At 53.8% G+C, this 13,802-nt stretch overlaps 1 protein-coding gene across 1 annotated transcript in view; it reads left to right on the top strand.

Moving 5' to 3' along the window:
- The first annotated feature begins 6,282 nt into the window (after positions 1-6,282).
- Positions 6,283-13,802, top strand: part of PAX2 (paired box 2) — a 98,932-nt gene continuing 91,412 nt past the window's right edge. The window contains exons 1-3 of the mRNA XM_063163653.1: positions 6,283-6,385; positions 7,695-7,759; positions 7,987-8,135. Coding sequence (XP_063019723.1) covers positions 8,111-8,135 — 25 coding nt within the window. The 5' untranslated portion in view covers positions 6,283-6,385; positions 7,695-7,759; positions 7,987-8,110. The remainder of the gene's footprint in view (positions 6,386-7,694; positions 7,760-7,986; positions 8,136-13,802) is intronic.

Raw genomic sequence — 13,802 nt, forward strand, 5'->3', positions numbered from 1 at the left:
ACACTGGAACTGCTTCCACTTCAGACCTCGGGATTAATCAAAGAAATCGGTGCGGCTGATGAGGAGTTATTCAGCAGCTGAGCTCTGGAAAACTGCATCCCTGCTTTCTTTATACATTTTATTATTTTCAATTGGTTTGAAAAATTAGAACTGTTTAGAAAAAAGAAATACACATTTCTTCTTCCAGCGGGCTGGAAAGCTTTGATTTTATCCCCCCATCCCCTCTCTCTCATCTTCCCTTCCCTTTCTATTTTTTCTTCCTCTCAAGTTTGTGATGGGTACCGCAGGGAAGGATGCTTTTGAGAAAGAAATTGAAGCACCTTTTTGGAGGGCACTGCTCTCCTTCGCCCCACCCTCAGCATTACTAACTCCTGTTTTTACCGACAATGCCAGCCTGGAAGCCAGCAGCCCGGGCGTTCTGTAACCTCCGACGCCAGGCAGGGAAGAGACAGATCAGGGCTCTCCCTGACAGTTTCCCTTCATTGTGCTGTTCAACCTCCCCCTGGCTGGGCTCGGCAAGCGCTTCTTTGTCCGCTTAGCAGTGGCCGTGGCAGGAGGAGGCGAGCTCTTCCTCTCTACATGGACATCCGTCCATGCCAAAACTTTCTTAGGAAACTTGGAGGAAGACTCAGCTTCTGACAATCGGGTAGAGATGACAACTGCCAGAGATGCCCGTGGCCATTGGCTTTAACTTTCTCTCCTTTCAAAACCGACGGGAAAACGCCTCTCTTCAGAATGGCCATCTCCTCCATCGACTACTCTTAAGTGCAAATCTTTAATGCTGAATCAGAACTTCTGTCTCTTGGCCGGTTCGCAGACAAAGTTGACAAGCTCAGGGGATGGTGGGGAGCGAAAGTTACTGACACGAGTGAGTGGGACAAGGCAGGAGTGGCCGCACCCCTCCCTCCGCACTCGCCGGGGGTCACGCCTGGCCCTGTCCAGGCACATGGACCGCTCGGGAAATAATCCCCCGAGAGCGATTCCTATTGATCGCCGGGCGAAGAGCAGCGGATTGCATCTCTCCCCTGACGGTCGGCGACGTGTGACGGTGGAGGGTATAGGGCGGGGAGGGGACTGGGGGGGTGGAGGGGGCTGAAGGAGAGAGGGGAAGAGGGAGTTCTTGGGCCAATTTATCAGTTATTAAAGGACCCTTCCTGGACCTACAGAGCTCAGGGGCATTTCTCATCTCAACTCCAAATAGAAAAAAAAAAAAAAATGTAGTCAGCTATCTTTAATCATTGACTCGAGGGCACATTTCACATCATCTCTCAAATCTGCATTTTTTATGAAGTGGCCAAAACGTGTGCTGTGTGCCTAATTTTCTCTCCCTTACAGGCGTTAAGAAGAGTAATGAGAAATCGGCTGGAAATTAACTTGCTTCTGCCCCTGCAGCCTTCTCCCCTCATGAGAGACTGGAACTTTTATCCCCCTCACACACACTTTTATATCAACTGGTTCAGAGCCCGGGGGCTGCCGGGGTTGCGGGGCAAGGGGGGCAGGCGGAGGGAGCTGCCTGCAGCAGAGTTAGGAGACAGACCTGCAAAGTCCCCTTTTCTCTACAGCTCCTAGACCATAACAGAGATTCTTGTCACAAGGACAATGGTTGTGTTCCCGGGAAAAGGTGAAAGGCACACGAGTTACGTCTCCCCTAGATTTTACTCTTCCACTCAATGTTCCTCTCTCAAACCTACTCCAGCCTTCAAAATACTGAAAACAGCGTGTTCAAGAGATCCGGGGAGCAGGGAGGCAGCGGACATAGGAGGATATTTATTTTCTATGCTTTAGTATACGGAAACACATTATCATTGTTGTCATTATTGTTCCTTTTATCATTACTAGTGCCTGGAGTGTTGGAGTTTTCCACCGAGGTTTGGAGTTTTCCACTGACGTGGAGACGGCGTGTAAGGACAGGCTATCTGGGAAGGGAGAACCACTGCTTCCTCACTTCTTGCACCTTGAGGTCTATTTTTTGTTGTTCCCGTACCGCTCCCCAACACGCCCCCGCGCCCGACAAGAGCAGGGCAGCCCAGCCGTGCCGCCGCTTGCTCCCTCCCCATCCCGGAGAAAGCCGTGCCCGGGGAAAAGCAGGCTCTTCTTCCTTCCCTTCCCTCGACGTGCCGGGGAACTGTTGCTTCTGCCCCGAGGCAGCTGCGAGCCTCTCCTGCGGACAGCCCCGGGAGCCGCCGAGGGTGGCCGGGCTGCAGAGCCGGAGCTGCCGCGTCCCCCACGGCGCGGAGGGGCAGCGCCCGCTGCCCGTCGGCCCCTCGGGAGGCGCTTGTTTGGGGGCAGCTGCTCCGCCTGCTCCGGGCCACTCGCAATGGAAACTGGAAGTGAACCTAAAAAAGAAAAGTGCGGCGGAAAATAATTCTTACAGCTCAAAACAGCGTAAAGCTGAGATTTAGGAGCTCCATAAAATGCCAATGGGGAAATCACCTCGGCACAGGCTGCCATAAATGTTTCAGCTTTTCTGTTCTAATTCTCATGTCTACCAAGTGTTTGACGGCTCTTAAAAACCTCTTTACTCTTTACTTATTTTCTTTTTATCCTTTCCTCTCTTATCCTTTCTCTTCCTCTGCCCCCTCATTCACTTCTTTCCGTCCACAAATGCTAGAAAGATGTGGGGTTGTTTTCCTCTTCTCATATTTTTTATTTTTCCCCCATTCTATCCATCCATCCATCCATCCATCCATCCATCCATCCATCCATCCATCCATCCATCCATCCCCCTTTCATCATCAAATTAAACGTTCCCTTCTTTATTCAGACCTTTTTCCCTAATATAGTTAAAGATCAATGTATGTCTCTAGGTCTACCCATTCATCCTGATTTCCATCTTCTCACTTAGTTCCATGCTTCTTTTATTTTCACCTTCTTTTGCACATTGGCACGGGGCGTGCTCTGCTGCCGCAGTCTCTCATGGTTTTTATGTGATCTTCCATTTCCCCTTTTCTTTACTCTAACTCTGGCAACGGCGAGCGGAAGCACCTCACCTCATGTCCACCTCCCTCATGCCTATCCTAATCCACGCTGGGACTCTCCAGATTCCCTGCCTGTCCAGATTCCCGGGCCCTGCGGACCCAGGCTGTCCCTAAGCACCGGGCGCCCTCAGGCCGTCTGGCTGCCGGGTCCCCTTCCCTGAGATAGAAACTTGTGTTGAAGCACCTGGAGAAGGAATAAGAGATTCATAGCGATGTCTCCCCAGCTCTCGGGAGAGCATTGCCACCCGTGCGCCCCCAACCCCGCACAGAGGGTGCGGTAGCCCCGACCCCGGGAGACTTCGCCGGGTTTTGCCAGCCGCCCCCTCCAACGGGGACCACCAGCCGGGGCCGTAAAACATTCTGGGAAGCGCTTTTGAATCTAAACCTCACCAGAGGACAGCGAGGGATTAACAGTGCCCGGCTCCGGGGCTGGGGCAGCACCCCCCGGCTGGGCCGAGGCCGGGGCCCCGCGCCGGCGCCGCCGATCTGCACTGCCCCCTCTGGCGGGGACCGGCCCGAGGCCGCCCTGCTGCTGGGCCAGAGAAACGGCACCCTCCCCCCGGCTGCCCCCGGCGGCTGCAGGAGCTCCCGGCCGGGTCTTGGCGGGGTCCCGGCTTCCCGCAGCCGGCCTGGTTCCGTGCCCCGGGGCGCCACCGGCACGCCCGCCCAGCCCGCTCCTCCCTGCGCCACGTCCCGGTCGGCAACTTCACGCCGAGGCCCCTGCACCGACGTCGCCTGGCGCAGCTGCCCTGGCTCCATCCCTCCCGCCCACCGCCCACCCCGCCGGAGACCCGAAAGGCAGCGAGAGCCCCCGCGGCTGCGTCCCGCGGGCGGCCCGGAGGGTTCCATCCTACGGCAGCCCTAACCCACCGCCCCCAGGCATTCACCCCACCCACCCCAAAGTTGTCACAAATCCTTTCCCACTCCGCTGCTCTGACACCAGCTCAGCCATGGGAAAGGCAGCCTTTTCCCGTGCCAGCAGCATCCCTGCAACTTTGGTAACTCAAAGTACTCCTGCTCATCTCACAGCCTCTAGTGAACAGGGGAGAGGCTCACTCCTTGTCCTGCCCCTCTCACCTCTCCCTTTGTCCCCCCCGTTCCGCCATCACCATGAAAAAGCACCAGGTGGTCAGCCCAACACTAAGGCAACAGTGCGGGGCAGAGCGGCAGCGGCACGGACACCCCCCACATTTGAAGTCGCCCCGAAACTCTCGGGAAAGGGCTGGATCTGCCCCTGCACGGCTGCCGGCCGGACGAACCGCTGGGAGCGGCCTCCGAGTGCCGAAGACCTCGGCCGGGGTCCAGCCTCGCCTCTGTCCTTGCATCTCCCTTGCCCGTTCCTCCGCAGGTCATCTTCTGAATATCCACTCCACCCTTCAAAGCACACCCTGCCTCAGAGAAAGGGAGAGGAGACGTTGGACGAAGGGAAGGGCGCCCATTTTCTTACGATGCTGTCAAGCCAAACAGCCAAGCAGCCAAGCAATGTGAATTTCCCCCAGCCACTGGGAATCGTCCCTGCTCCCCGTGTCGCTAGTGTCTGCCCTATTACCTGTTGCACCACTTTCTCTCTCGGACTATGGGTAAAGAGCCTGTCAGCCTCCCTTTTGCACACCACAGCCCCGTCAGGAGTTTATTCCTTAAAACACTCGGTCCTGGTTTCCTTTTTGCTAAAAGGTGCAGGCAGCCAGAGCCCAGCCCGCTCTGGGGGGATTTTCCCGAGTGCTGCGAGCGGCCGCGGCCAGGGGGAAGCGGCGGCCGGCGCTGGCTGGGAGCAGGGAGAGCCGCGCTCCCTCTGCCTCCGCATTTCCCTGGGAACTTTCTGCTACGGAGTTAACTATTAACTGCAGCAAAGCAGGCAATTTTCTTCGGAATGCGAACTATTTCCTTTATCCAGCAGATAGATGTTTGAGGTGATTGATTAATATGGAAACTGATATTAAAATATGTGTCGTAGAACACTTTCCCCGTAGTCAGTCTCACGGCTACCGCCGCACGGAGGAACAGGCGTCCCGGGCAAGCAACGCTCCGAGCTGCTGCTGAGGGTTTTCCTGGTTCGCCAAGAAATGTTTTAATTGTGAAAAACATGCAGATATAGTTATAACAGCTCGCACTAATACATCTGAACAGTGCTGAGCGAAAGGGCACACTGAAGGCGCACAGCAGGACTCACGCGGGGGAAGAAACGCCGGGGGTCCCGCCACAGAGGGGGAAAGAAAGTGTTGGGATAATGCTTGGCGCTCCCCTCGGGACCAAAGGCGAGGGTGGGCGTCCAAGCTGTCGGCAGGGTAACGAGCAGATATTCACGCATATAGAGATGGTGTAGAGCCAAACAGGTACGCTATAACCATTCGTGGGGCACCAGTTTGCTGCAAGGGGAGAAACAAGAAATTTTAACAGAGAAGTCTGTATTTCTAGACTCTCGTTGGATTGTACTTCAGCACAGCTTTAAGGTAGGAAGAGTCGTGTGTCCGTTAAGGTCCCCATAATCGTTCACTCCGTTTATCTGTAGCAGCACCTGCGCTCCTCGGTTAAGGGTCGCAGTCTGACACCGAAGAGGAGTGTTAAACACTGGGAAACCGGGAAAAGTCCGGTTCCCGTTTATCCCGGCCCCACCATGTGTTGCTGTTCTCCCTGGGATAGCCTCGTGCTAATTAACCTGTGCCCCTTTTAATTAAGAGAGGACTCTCGTGGCGGTGCCCCCCGCTCTGCCCGCCGGCGCGCAGCCGCAGGCCGCCCCTGCCGCCCCCCAGGGGCCGAACCCCCGGGCAGCCCCAGCCCGCCCCGAGCCCCCGGGCCGCCCGCCGACCCGCCCCATGGCCCCATGGCCCCGTGGCACAGGCGGCTGGCATGGGCACCTGCCCTTCTCGGCCCCCTCGGCTCAGCCTCCTGACGGTATTTTTCGTGCTTTGCCCCCCGTCCCCCCTTTCCCTTCTCTGCCGATTCACACAAACATTTTATACAGGGAAGTGGGAATTTTCCAGTTTCTTTTGCTGCTTTTCCCCCTCTTTCCCGGGTTTACCCCTCTCCCCCTTGCTCCCTTCCCTTCTGCTTCCCTGCCCCTCGCCCCCCCGCCGCCGTTTGTTTGTCCCAATGCCCGGCCGATCATCGCGGTGTATGAAGTTCTAACTGGTTTGTGTCAGGCAGCTCTCTCTAAGCAGTCTGGCGTGACGGATTAAACATCAACTAGTTAAATAAAAATTAATATCAACTGCCTCCTAACTTCTAATGTCATGTTGTTTATAACTAATGAACTGATTAGGGGATAAACACATCAGGAAGACATTTCTGCTTCCCTGCTCTTTCGAGAGAGATTTGCAGAATTCAGAGTAAATCTCCCAGAGTCCCTTCTGGGTTTCTCCCACACCAGTCCGGGGAGGGAGGACGGGGATTCCGTGGGGTTTGTTGGGGTAAGGTCGGAGGAATCTGGTGCATGTGTCAGGGTTAGCTGGACTTATTTAAACATCTCACCGAGGAAGCATTTCAGCGCGGCTGCGAGCTGGGCTCGGGCTGCAGGGAGGCGAGGAACCACTCCAGACAGATCCAGCGGCTGCTGCACACCGGGCTGGAGACGGCGTCTGAGGCAAATACTCGTTGCTGCAATTATTGACTTTTGGTGCCCCATTTTAATATTTAAGATGAAACTTTTTTTTTCTTTGCTTGAAGAGGCAATCGATGATTTTTAAGTGATATGAAGGAAAGCGTTCCCTCCGCCTTCCTTATTTTTACAATTCTCCACTTGTCTAGGGCGTGCTTTTCGCCAGTCCGCGTTGTTAACATTTTCCTCAACACTTTAGAAAAAGAAACACATGCACACACATAACCCCCAACAGCCTCATCTTGGAGAGGTCCCAAGCTTTTAAATACTGTTTGCCCAGCACCGCCGGCTCTGACAAGACAATAATAACAGGGGAAGCTTTTTAAAACCAATTTAGCAAATGCAGAAATGTAATTTTAATGAAGAATCGATAGCAGAATGGTTCATTTTTCCTGGGACTCCTTGTTGGAGCTGAGAGAGACTTTCAATCAATGGGGAGATAGAAGGGGGGGAGTAGAAAGAGAGAAAGAAAAATATTCGTTCAGTGATGTCTTTAGCACTGGGAATTTTTCTTCTTTTCTTTAGAGCTTTGTTCTATTTATTATTTATTTATTTTCAGTCGCAAAGCCTTTACCAAAACGTGGTCGTAAGGGCAGGACAAGAGACGAGTGGACAGATAAATGGAAGGATGGATGGATGGATGGATGGATGGATGGATGGATGGATGGATGGATGGATGGACGGACGGATAAATAATCTCTCAGAGGCAAAAAGCTAGGCGCTCACAGAGGCAGACTTCACAGGATTGCCTTCTGTCGCCTCCAAACTAAACGGCGGAATCCCCATCCCCCGCCACCCCAACCGGAGTCTGCCCGGACCCCGAGCTGAGAGCTACCGGCTCCCGGGTGGGCTGCGCCACCATCCAGACCAGTTCCCCGCCCGTCCCCGACGCGCTCCCCCCTCAGCCTGAGCCCACCGCCTCCTTTTCAACTTGGAGGAAGTTCCTCCTCTGTCCCGCGTCCCCCTCTCCCTTGCCAGCCCCTCTCCGAGCACATTTTTATGGTAATAAGACAACAAATTAATCTGCTGTTGCAACAAGACTTCCCTACAGGTAGCCAGCTTGAAGGAGGGGGGCAAGGGGAAGCAGATTCAAAGTCCAGGCCTTGTCCCCCCTCCCGCAGGATCCCCGCGGGACCCCCCCAGCCCCTTTCCTCCCTGGCTGCACAGCCCTGGTAGACTGGAGCAGGTGAGCCCCTCTCCAATTTTATAAGCAGCAGCGCTGCATTTGCTTTGATTGTTATTTATTTTCCCTCCTTTTAGCCTGTCCCGGCTCAGTAGAGCGGCGTTTCTTTCTCTGTGGCTGGCTTTTTTTTTTTTTTTTTTTTTTTTTTTTTTTTTGGTGGTGGTGGTGGTGGTGCTCTGGTGTGTGTGTGTTGTTATCTAAACCGTTTAGTTTTGGGTGGTTGCGCCTAGATCTCGAAAGTCAGCGGGGGAAAGCAAGACACCCAAGCGGGGAGGAGAGAAGCGAAGAAAAGGCCGCGGCGGATCTACTGGCTTGCAGCCGTCCCGGGGAGACGGGCCATTAGGCAGAGGAGCCATGGCTCAGAGCTCAGGGAGAGCAGGTAAGGCGGGGGGGGCGCTGAATATTCAGCAGGGAGGGATGAGACCGTCACCCCCAACTCCCTCCTTTGGCAGGAGGCAGCCTGCTTCTGCTCTCCTCCGCGCACATTCTCCTCACCTCGCCAGATCTCCCTCTAACACTTGCTATCTCACCTGAAAAATATCCCTTTTCCTTACGGGTGTCCGCTCCAGCATCCCTTGAAAGGCTGGGTTCCCACCGTGTTTACCGTGGCAGCTTGGCCAGGACCCGCAGCGGAGCCCCCAGACGCGGCGAGAGCCGGGCCGAGCCCCGGTCCCTTCCCTCCCGCCCCGCTCCGACCGCCAGCGGCCCCGGGCGCTTTCGCTCGCCGCCCTCCAGGCGCCCCGGGCGGCCGAGGCAGCCCTCCGCCGGCCTTTGTCTATTTGCCCCGATCCCGGAGGTGTCTCCCGTCCGCAGAAAGTTCAGGGCATTGCTTAAACTCTTCCTCCACCGACTCCCTCCCCACCCAGGGAAACTTTGCTCGCCGTGCCGGCTCTGGATGTGCGCTGTCCCCGCCTCGGGCCCCTCGGGCAGCCCAGCGCCTTGCCCGGGCTCTGCGGGGGCGCAGCGCGGGGCGAGGCGGGCGGGGGCTGCCGCTGAGCCCCCCAAACCTGCTCCGCCGACGGACGCGTCTCCGGATCGCCCCCGTCTCCCAGTTAGCAATTTTATGATTTGCAAACAAAGCTTCAAACAAACCCCGCCGGAGAGGTTTTCCTCGGCGCTGCCGCTCGCGGTAAAAGCACAATTACGCGGTTTGGTTCCCTCAAATTAAGTATATAAACAGAGCTTTTAATTAAGGGATTTTTTTGTGGGGGGGGAAAGAGCATAGAGGTTTAAAATACAAACCTCACCGACTGTCAGCACAGAGCCGAGCTGTTGCCCCGGCTGCCAGTCGTTTGCTGCAGGGGAGGCTTGGAAAAGAAAGGCTGCGGCGAGCGCTGGGAACCGAGGCTAGGAAGCGGAGCTAACAGCGCTGGTTTTCTTTTGTCATTTCTGATGGAGTCGCAGGGTGAAATATCCCCCATCTAGAGAGGGATTCAAGTGCACAAACAGAGAGACACGTACGGGAGGCAAATAAAAATATTCGCCCTTCAGAAAACCACATCTCTTCAATCGATAGTTTCCCCATATATAAATGTGTCTGCACCACCTCTGTAAATCTCAATTTTAAACACGTTGTGTGAGAACATATATATATGCATATACACGTGCAAGCTTATGTTTTCATAATCGAACCAATTAAATCTATTATATATGCTGTATACTACATATAAATATGACAAAGATTCACCAAATATGAAAGAAAATTACAAAGGCAACAAAAAGGGCCTCCTAAAAGAAAAGGCCACAGAGGCAGTTTTTTGCTATTCTGCACCAAAAATCTTCTAAGTCAAAACTGGAAAAAACCTTCAGAAAGTTTGCAAACCCCTCTGTTCCTTTTCCCTTCTGTGTTTTTAAAGGATCTGCCGAAGTCCCTTTGCATCTGAGGTTTAAATAGGGAGATCAATAGAAAACAGTTGTAATGATCTAATTAATTATGGCAAAATTAAAAGCGAGTAGAAAATCAATCTCTGATGGTGTTGAAGATGGAATTAAATTGATAGTCCATCTGTTCACCTCCTAGACCGTATAAATATGCAACCCAAGGACGGAGCTAATGGGATCGAGCTGCCTGGGAGACTCTCATTCTCTCTCTCTTCCTTTTACTTCATTCCTTCCCGAAGTTCACCCCCGTAGCCCCCGTGCTCCCGCTCGCAGCCCTCTGTTCACCCAGAGTTCCCCCTCTCGCTGGAGACAGGCAAAACGCTGCTTGTGTCGAGCAACTCAAACCGGCAGCAGTAGCCCGCAAATCTGAGGGTACAAAGCCGTGTGATTGGGAGGAAAAAAAGATAGCTGAGGAGACAGCGTTCAGTGAGAGCGTGCTCCCTATCGTGCTGTTTTTAAATCAAACGGACATGATGATGATGACGATGACAACGGAGTAGTTTGAGGATGTTCTCCTCCTTCTGAGCATCTTATTTACATTGGTCGTGGGTTCAGGAAAGTCAGCCCTTTCTGTAGCCGGATTTCTATAAAATACTGTGTGTGTTCTGTCAGGGAGAGGTGACACATTGAATTAGTTTTGTTTGTCCGGTTTTCCTGACTGTGAAGCTCTAGGAGCAGAGACCCAACGGGAGGCCCTCGGTGCCGCCCTGTCCTGGCGCTGTCCCCCTTCCCCACACCTGCCCTGTCCCTGCCAGGCCAGCTGTCCCCAAGTGGGCACTGGGCATTCCCGCGCCGGGCTGTGCTCGGGCTTCTACCCGCCTGCCCACCACGGTGACATTCTGCTGAACGACCAGCGCCACTTGAAAATAAAGGAGAATCGGTGTAATTGCTAAATTAGAGGCACTACTGCATTTGCCCGTTAAAAAAAAAAAAAATCTAATAAATACCTTCTTTCCCCCATTTCCGCGGTTATTTGTAGGTGTGGAGCATACGCTAACAGCAGGGAGAGCTAGGGCGAGCTGTCAGGCTGGAGGAGTTCCCCGCCATCCCGGCCGCTTTTTAATTGTGAAAAATTAAAGCTAGGGGCTGCGGTTCCATTGAAAAATAACCAATGAAACCGATGATACTATTGCCCGGGTTAGAGCTGCTTGGGATGGGACGGTGGGGGAGGGTCGCTTAAATAAGTGTAGCCTAAATATAAATTAAATAAGACGGGGGGTCCCGGGCCCAGATCTAACCGCGTGTGCACACCCCCACTATCGGGGCGAAAAAAATTGACCGTATCTCACCAAGCTGTGTCAATTTAGTTCTGCCAAACCCCGAGAGCCGACGGAGGGAGTCCCGCGGCTTCGCCTGCCGCCCCCAGCGCCGCGCCGAGGCTGGAGCCGGTCCCGGAGCCCCGCGCAGGGCCGGAGCGGGGGAGGAGGGAGGGGGAGGGCGGGTCGGGTCGGGCTCTGCCTGCGGGGACTTCCCCGCCAAAGTTTGCCTTCCCCTCACACTTCCCCATCCGGCCGAAAAAGAGCGCCTCGGGGGCGGGGGGGAAGGGGGGGAGCAGCCCGCAGCACCAATCGGATTTATTAATTGATGTATTGAAAAGAAAGATTGATTGACATCTCCTAATGGAAATTACAGCCTCACTTTCCTGCTGCACGCTGCCCTCCCGGCTATCCCTTCATAAAGAAACCCTTGAGGCGAAAGGTAGATTTTCATTTAAAGTGCCCCAGTCCTCAATTTCACAGATTAGATACATTTTAAACACAGACGCACATATTGCAAATTAGAAGCTAATTTAATTATAAATCAAAACTGGGCATAAATCTGCACTCACCACAAAGGATCCATTTAGCAGAATGCAACCACCTCCCCTAACCCTGGAAAACTGCCTTGCAGAAATAACACTACATATACATTGCCAAAGTTATGGATTGTGCACAGTTTAAAGACATCCACGGGAGATATTCTTCCCCACGCTGGGGGAGGGGTAAAGCCCCATGTGTCAGAAATCAGCCTTTCACACGGTGACAATTTCTCTTTTTCCTAGATACAGGAATTCTCCGACAAATAAAAGTTTGCATAGATGTAGAAGGTTGTAATTCTGAACTTACAGGCTAGGAGGGAGTCAGAAGAGGCAGATTTTTGGAGTCCAGCACGTCAGGATCAACAACCACGCTCACACACGCACACGCACGCACACACGCACCCACAGAGTCGGGGTTCGTATTGATTGGTGACGTTTGGTTTGCAAACCTCAAAGAGGAGAGGAAGGAGGAAAGTACCAGGGTCCGAGTGAGGAGAAGGAAAGGCAGGCACCCGGGAACAACGCTCCGCTCTCTGAAAACCTCCCTCCCTCCCTCTGTCCGTCCCTCCATCCCGGATCCGCTCGCCCTCTCTCCTCTCTGCGTGCCACTCTCCCGCGCCCGCAGAGTTGCTCTCTGACTCCTCATCCCGCCGGAGCTGCCCAGATGAGGCAGCCAGGGAAACTGGAGGGATTTGGTGTCGGCTCACAGTTCAGTCCTTCCCCGCCCCCTCCACCTTCCAGCTCCTTTTTATAAGTTAGAATTCTCTACTTCACCCACTCTTCCTTTAATCTCTCTTTCTCTTTCTCCACTACGCTGAGAGACCCCCACACACACTTCTTTCAGCCCCTCCGTTTCCCCGCACACTTCATCCCTCTGCCTCTCCCTCTGTCTTCCTCCTCAGAGACAGTAAACTCCGAGGCCATTAACAGCTGATGTTAAAGAGGCATGAGTCTTCCTGCCACTTTTTTAATTAGGCGCCTAACTTGAGCTTTGGCGGCTCGAGGGGAAGGGAAGGAGCGAGCCCGTCTTTGCCAATGGCACAGGAGGAGAGAGAGCTAAATTCGCCCGTTTCCCCGGCTTTCCCACAAAGAGGGGAAGGGGGAAGAAAGTTTCCCCACCAACTTACGACCAGTTTCTCCTGAAGCCCTGCAGACTCGCATCTTCCCCCCCGCCGCCGATTCGAGCCCTGCTCCGCAAGCAGAACCCCCCGCGCCCGGCCGGGCAAGCCCCAGCCCTCACCTGCGGCTCTCGCACGGGGCGGAGGGGCCGCGCCAGGTCCTTTGTTGGTGCGTTTCCAGCCTTTGTTTAGCGGTGGAAACGAGCCTGCCTTCCCCGACCCAGCTCCCGGCGCATCCCATCCGACCGGAGAGCCGTCCGTCGCGGAGGGAAGCGGGGGCAGGAGCAGGGCTCACAACGGGGCTTGGGAAGCACTGCCCGAAACGCAACCGCGGCAACTTTCTTTGGGGAGGGGGATTTGTGTGTGCACAGAAATTGTTCAGGCTCAACTTGGCAGGAAAGAAGGAAAGGAAAGGAAAGGAAAGGAAAGGAAAGGAAAGGAAAGGAAAGGAAAGGAAAGGAAAGGAAAGGAAAGGAAAGGAAAGGAAAGGAAAGGAAAGGAAAGGAAAGGAAAGGAAAGGAAAGGAAAGGAAAGGAAAGGAAAGGAAAGGAAAGGAAAGGAAAGGAAAGGAAAGGAAAGGAAAGGAAAGGAAAGGAAAGGAAAGGAAAGGAAAGGAAAGGAAAGGAAAGGAAAGGAAAGGAAAGGAAAGGAAAGGAGGGAGAAGGAAGGAAGGAAGGAAGGAAGGAAGGAAGGAAGGAAGGAAGGAAGGAAGGAAGGAAGGAAGGAAGGAAGGAAGGAAGGAAGGAAGGAAGGAAGGAAGGAAGGAAGGAAGGAAGTTTCGAGGCATATCCATCACTTTCTAGGGCATGTGTGAAGAAGTCTGCTTCCAACTTCCCCCACCGGCCCTGCGGAGGGAGTGGAGCGAAGCAGTCGCCCCTCTCCCCGGCGGGTCTTTCTGTGCGATCATTTTTGGAGATTTGAATCCCAGGCAGTCATTACCACACTTTGGCCCCTCTGACTGCTGGAATTACCCTTTCCGGGGACTTTAATGGGCCAGCCATAGGGTTTTTCGCTGATCCGCAGCAGTTTTCGCTGCCTCCCCGTTTTTATGGGTGTATTATAGTTAGGGGTTATATAAATGTTTTTGCGTGTGATAACTGTAAATCCTAACATTTGCAAATCGCCCTGAGGCAAACTAACCTTGGACGGGCAGATAGAGGGAGGGAGGATCTCCCACTACTGCTGATTAAAAGGAGACTTTAATAAGCGTCTAATTCACTCATCGGGAGTTTTATGGAGAAATTACAGG

Source organism: Melospiza melodia, chromosome 9, assembly GCF_035770615.1.
Source record: "Melospiza melodia melodia isolate bMelMel2 chromosome 9, bMelMel2.pri, whole genome shotgun sequence".
Taxonomy (NCBI): Eukaryota; Metazoa; Chordata; class Aves; order Passeriformes; family Passerellidae; genus Melospiza; species Melospiza melodia.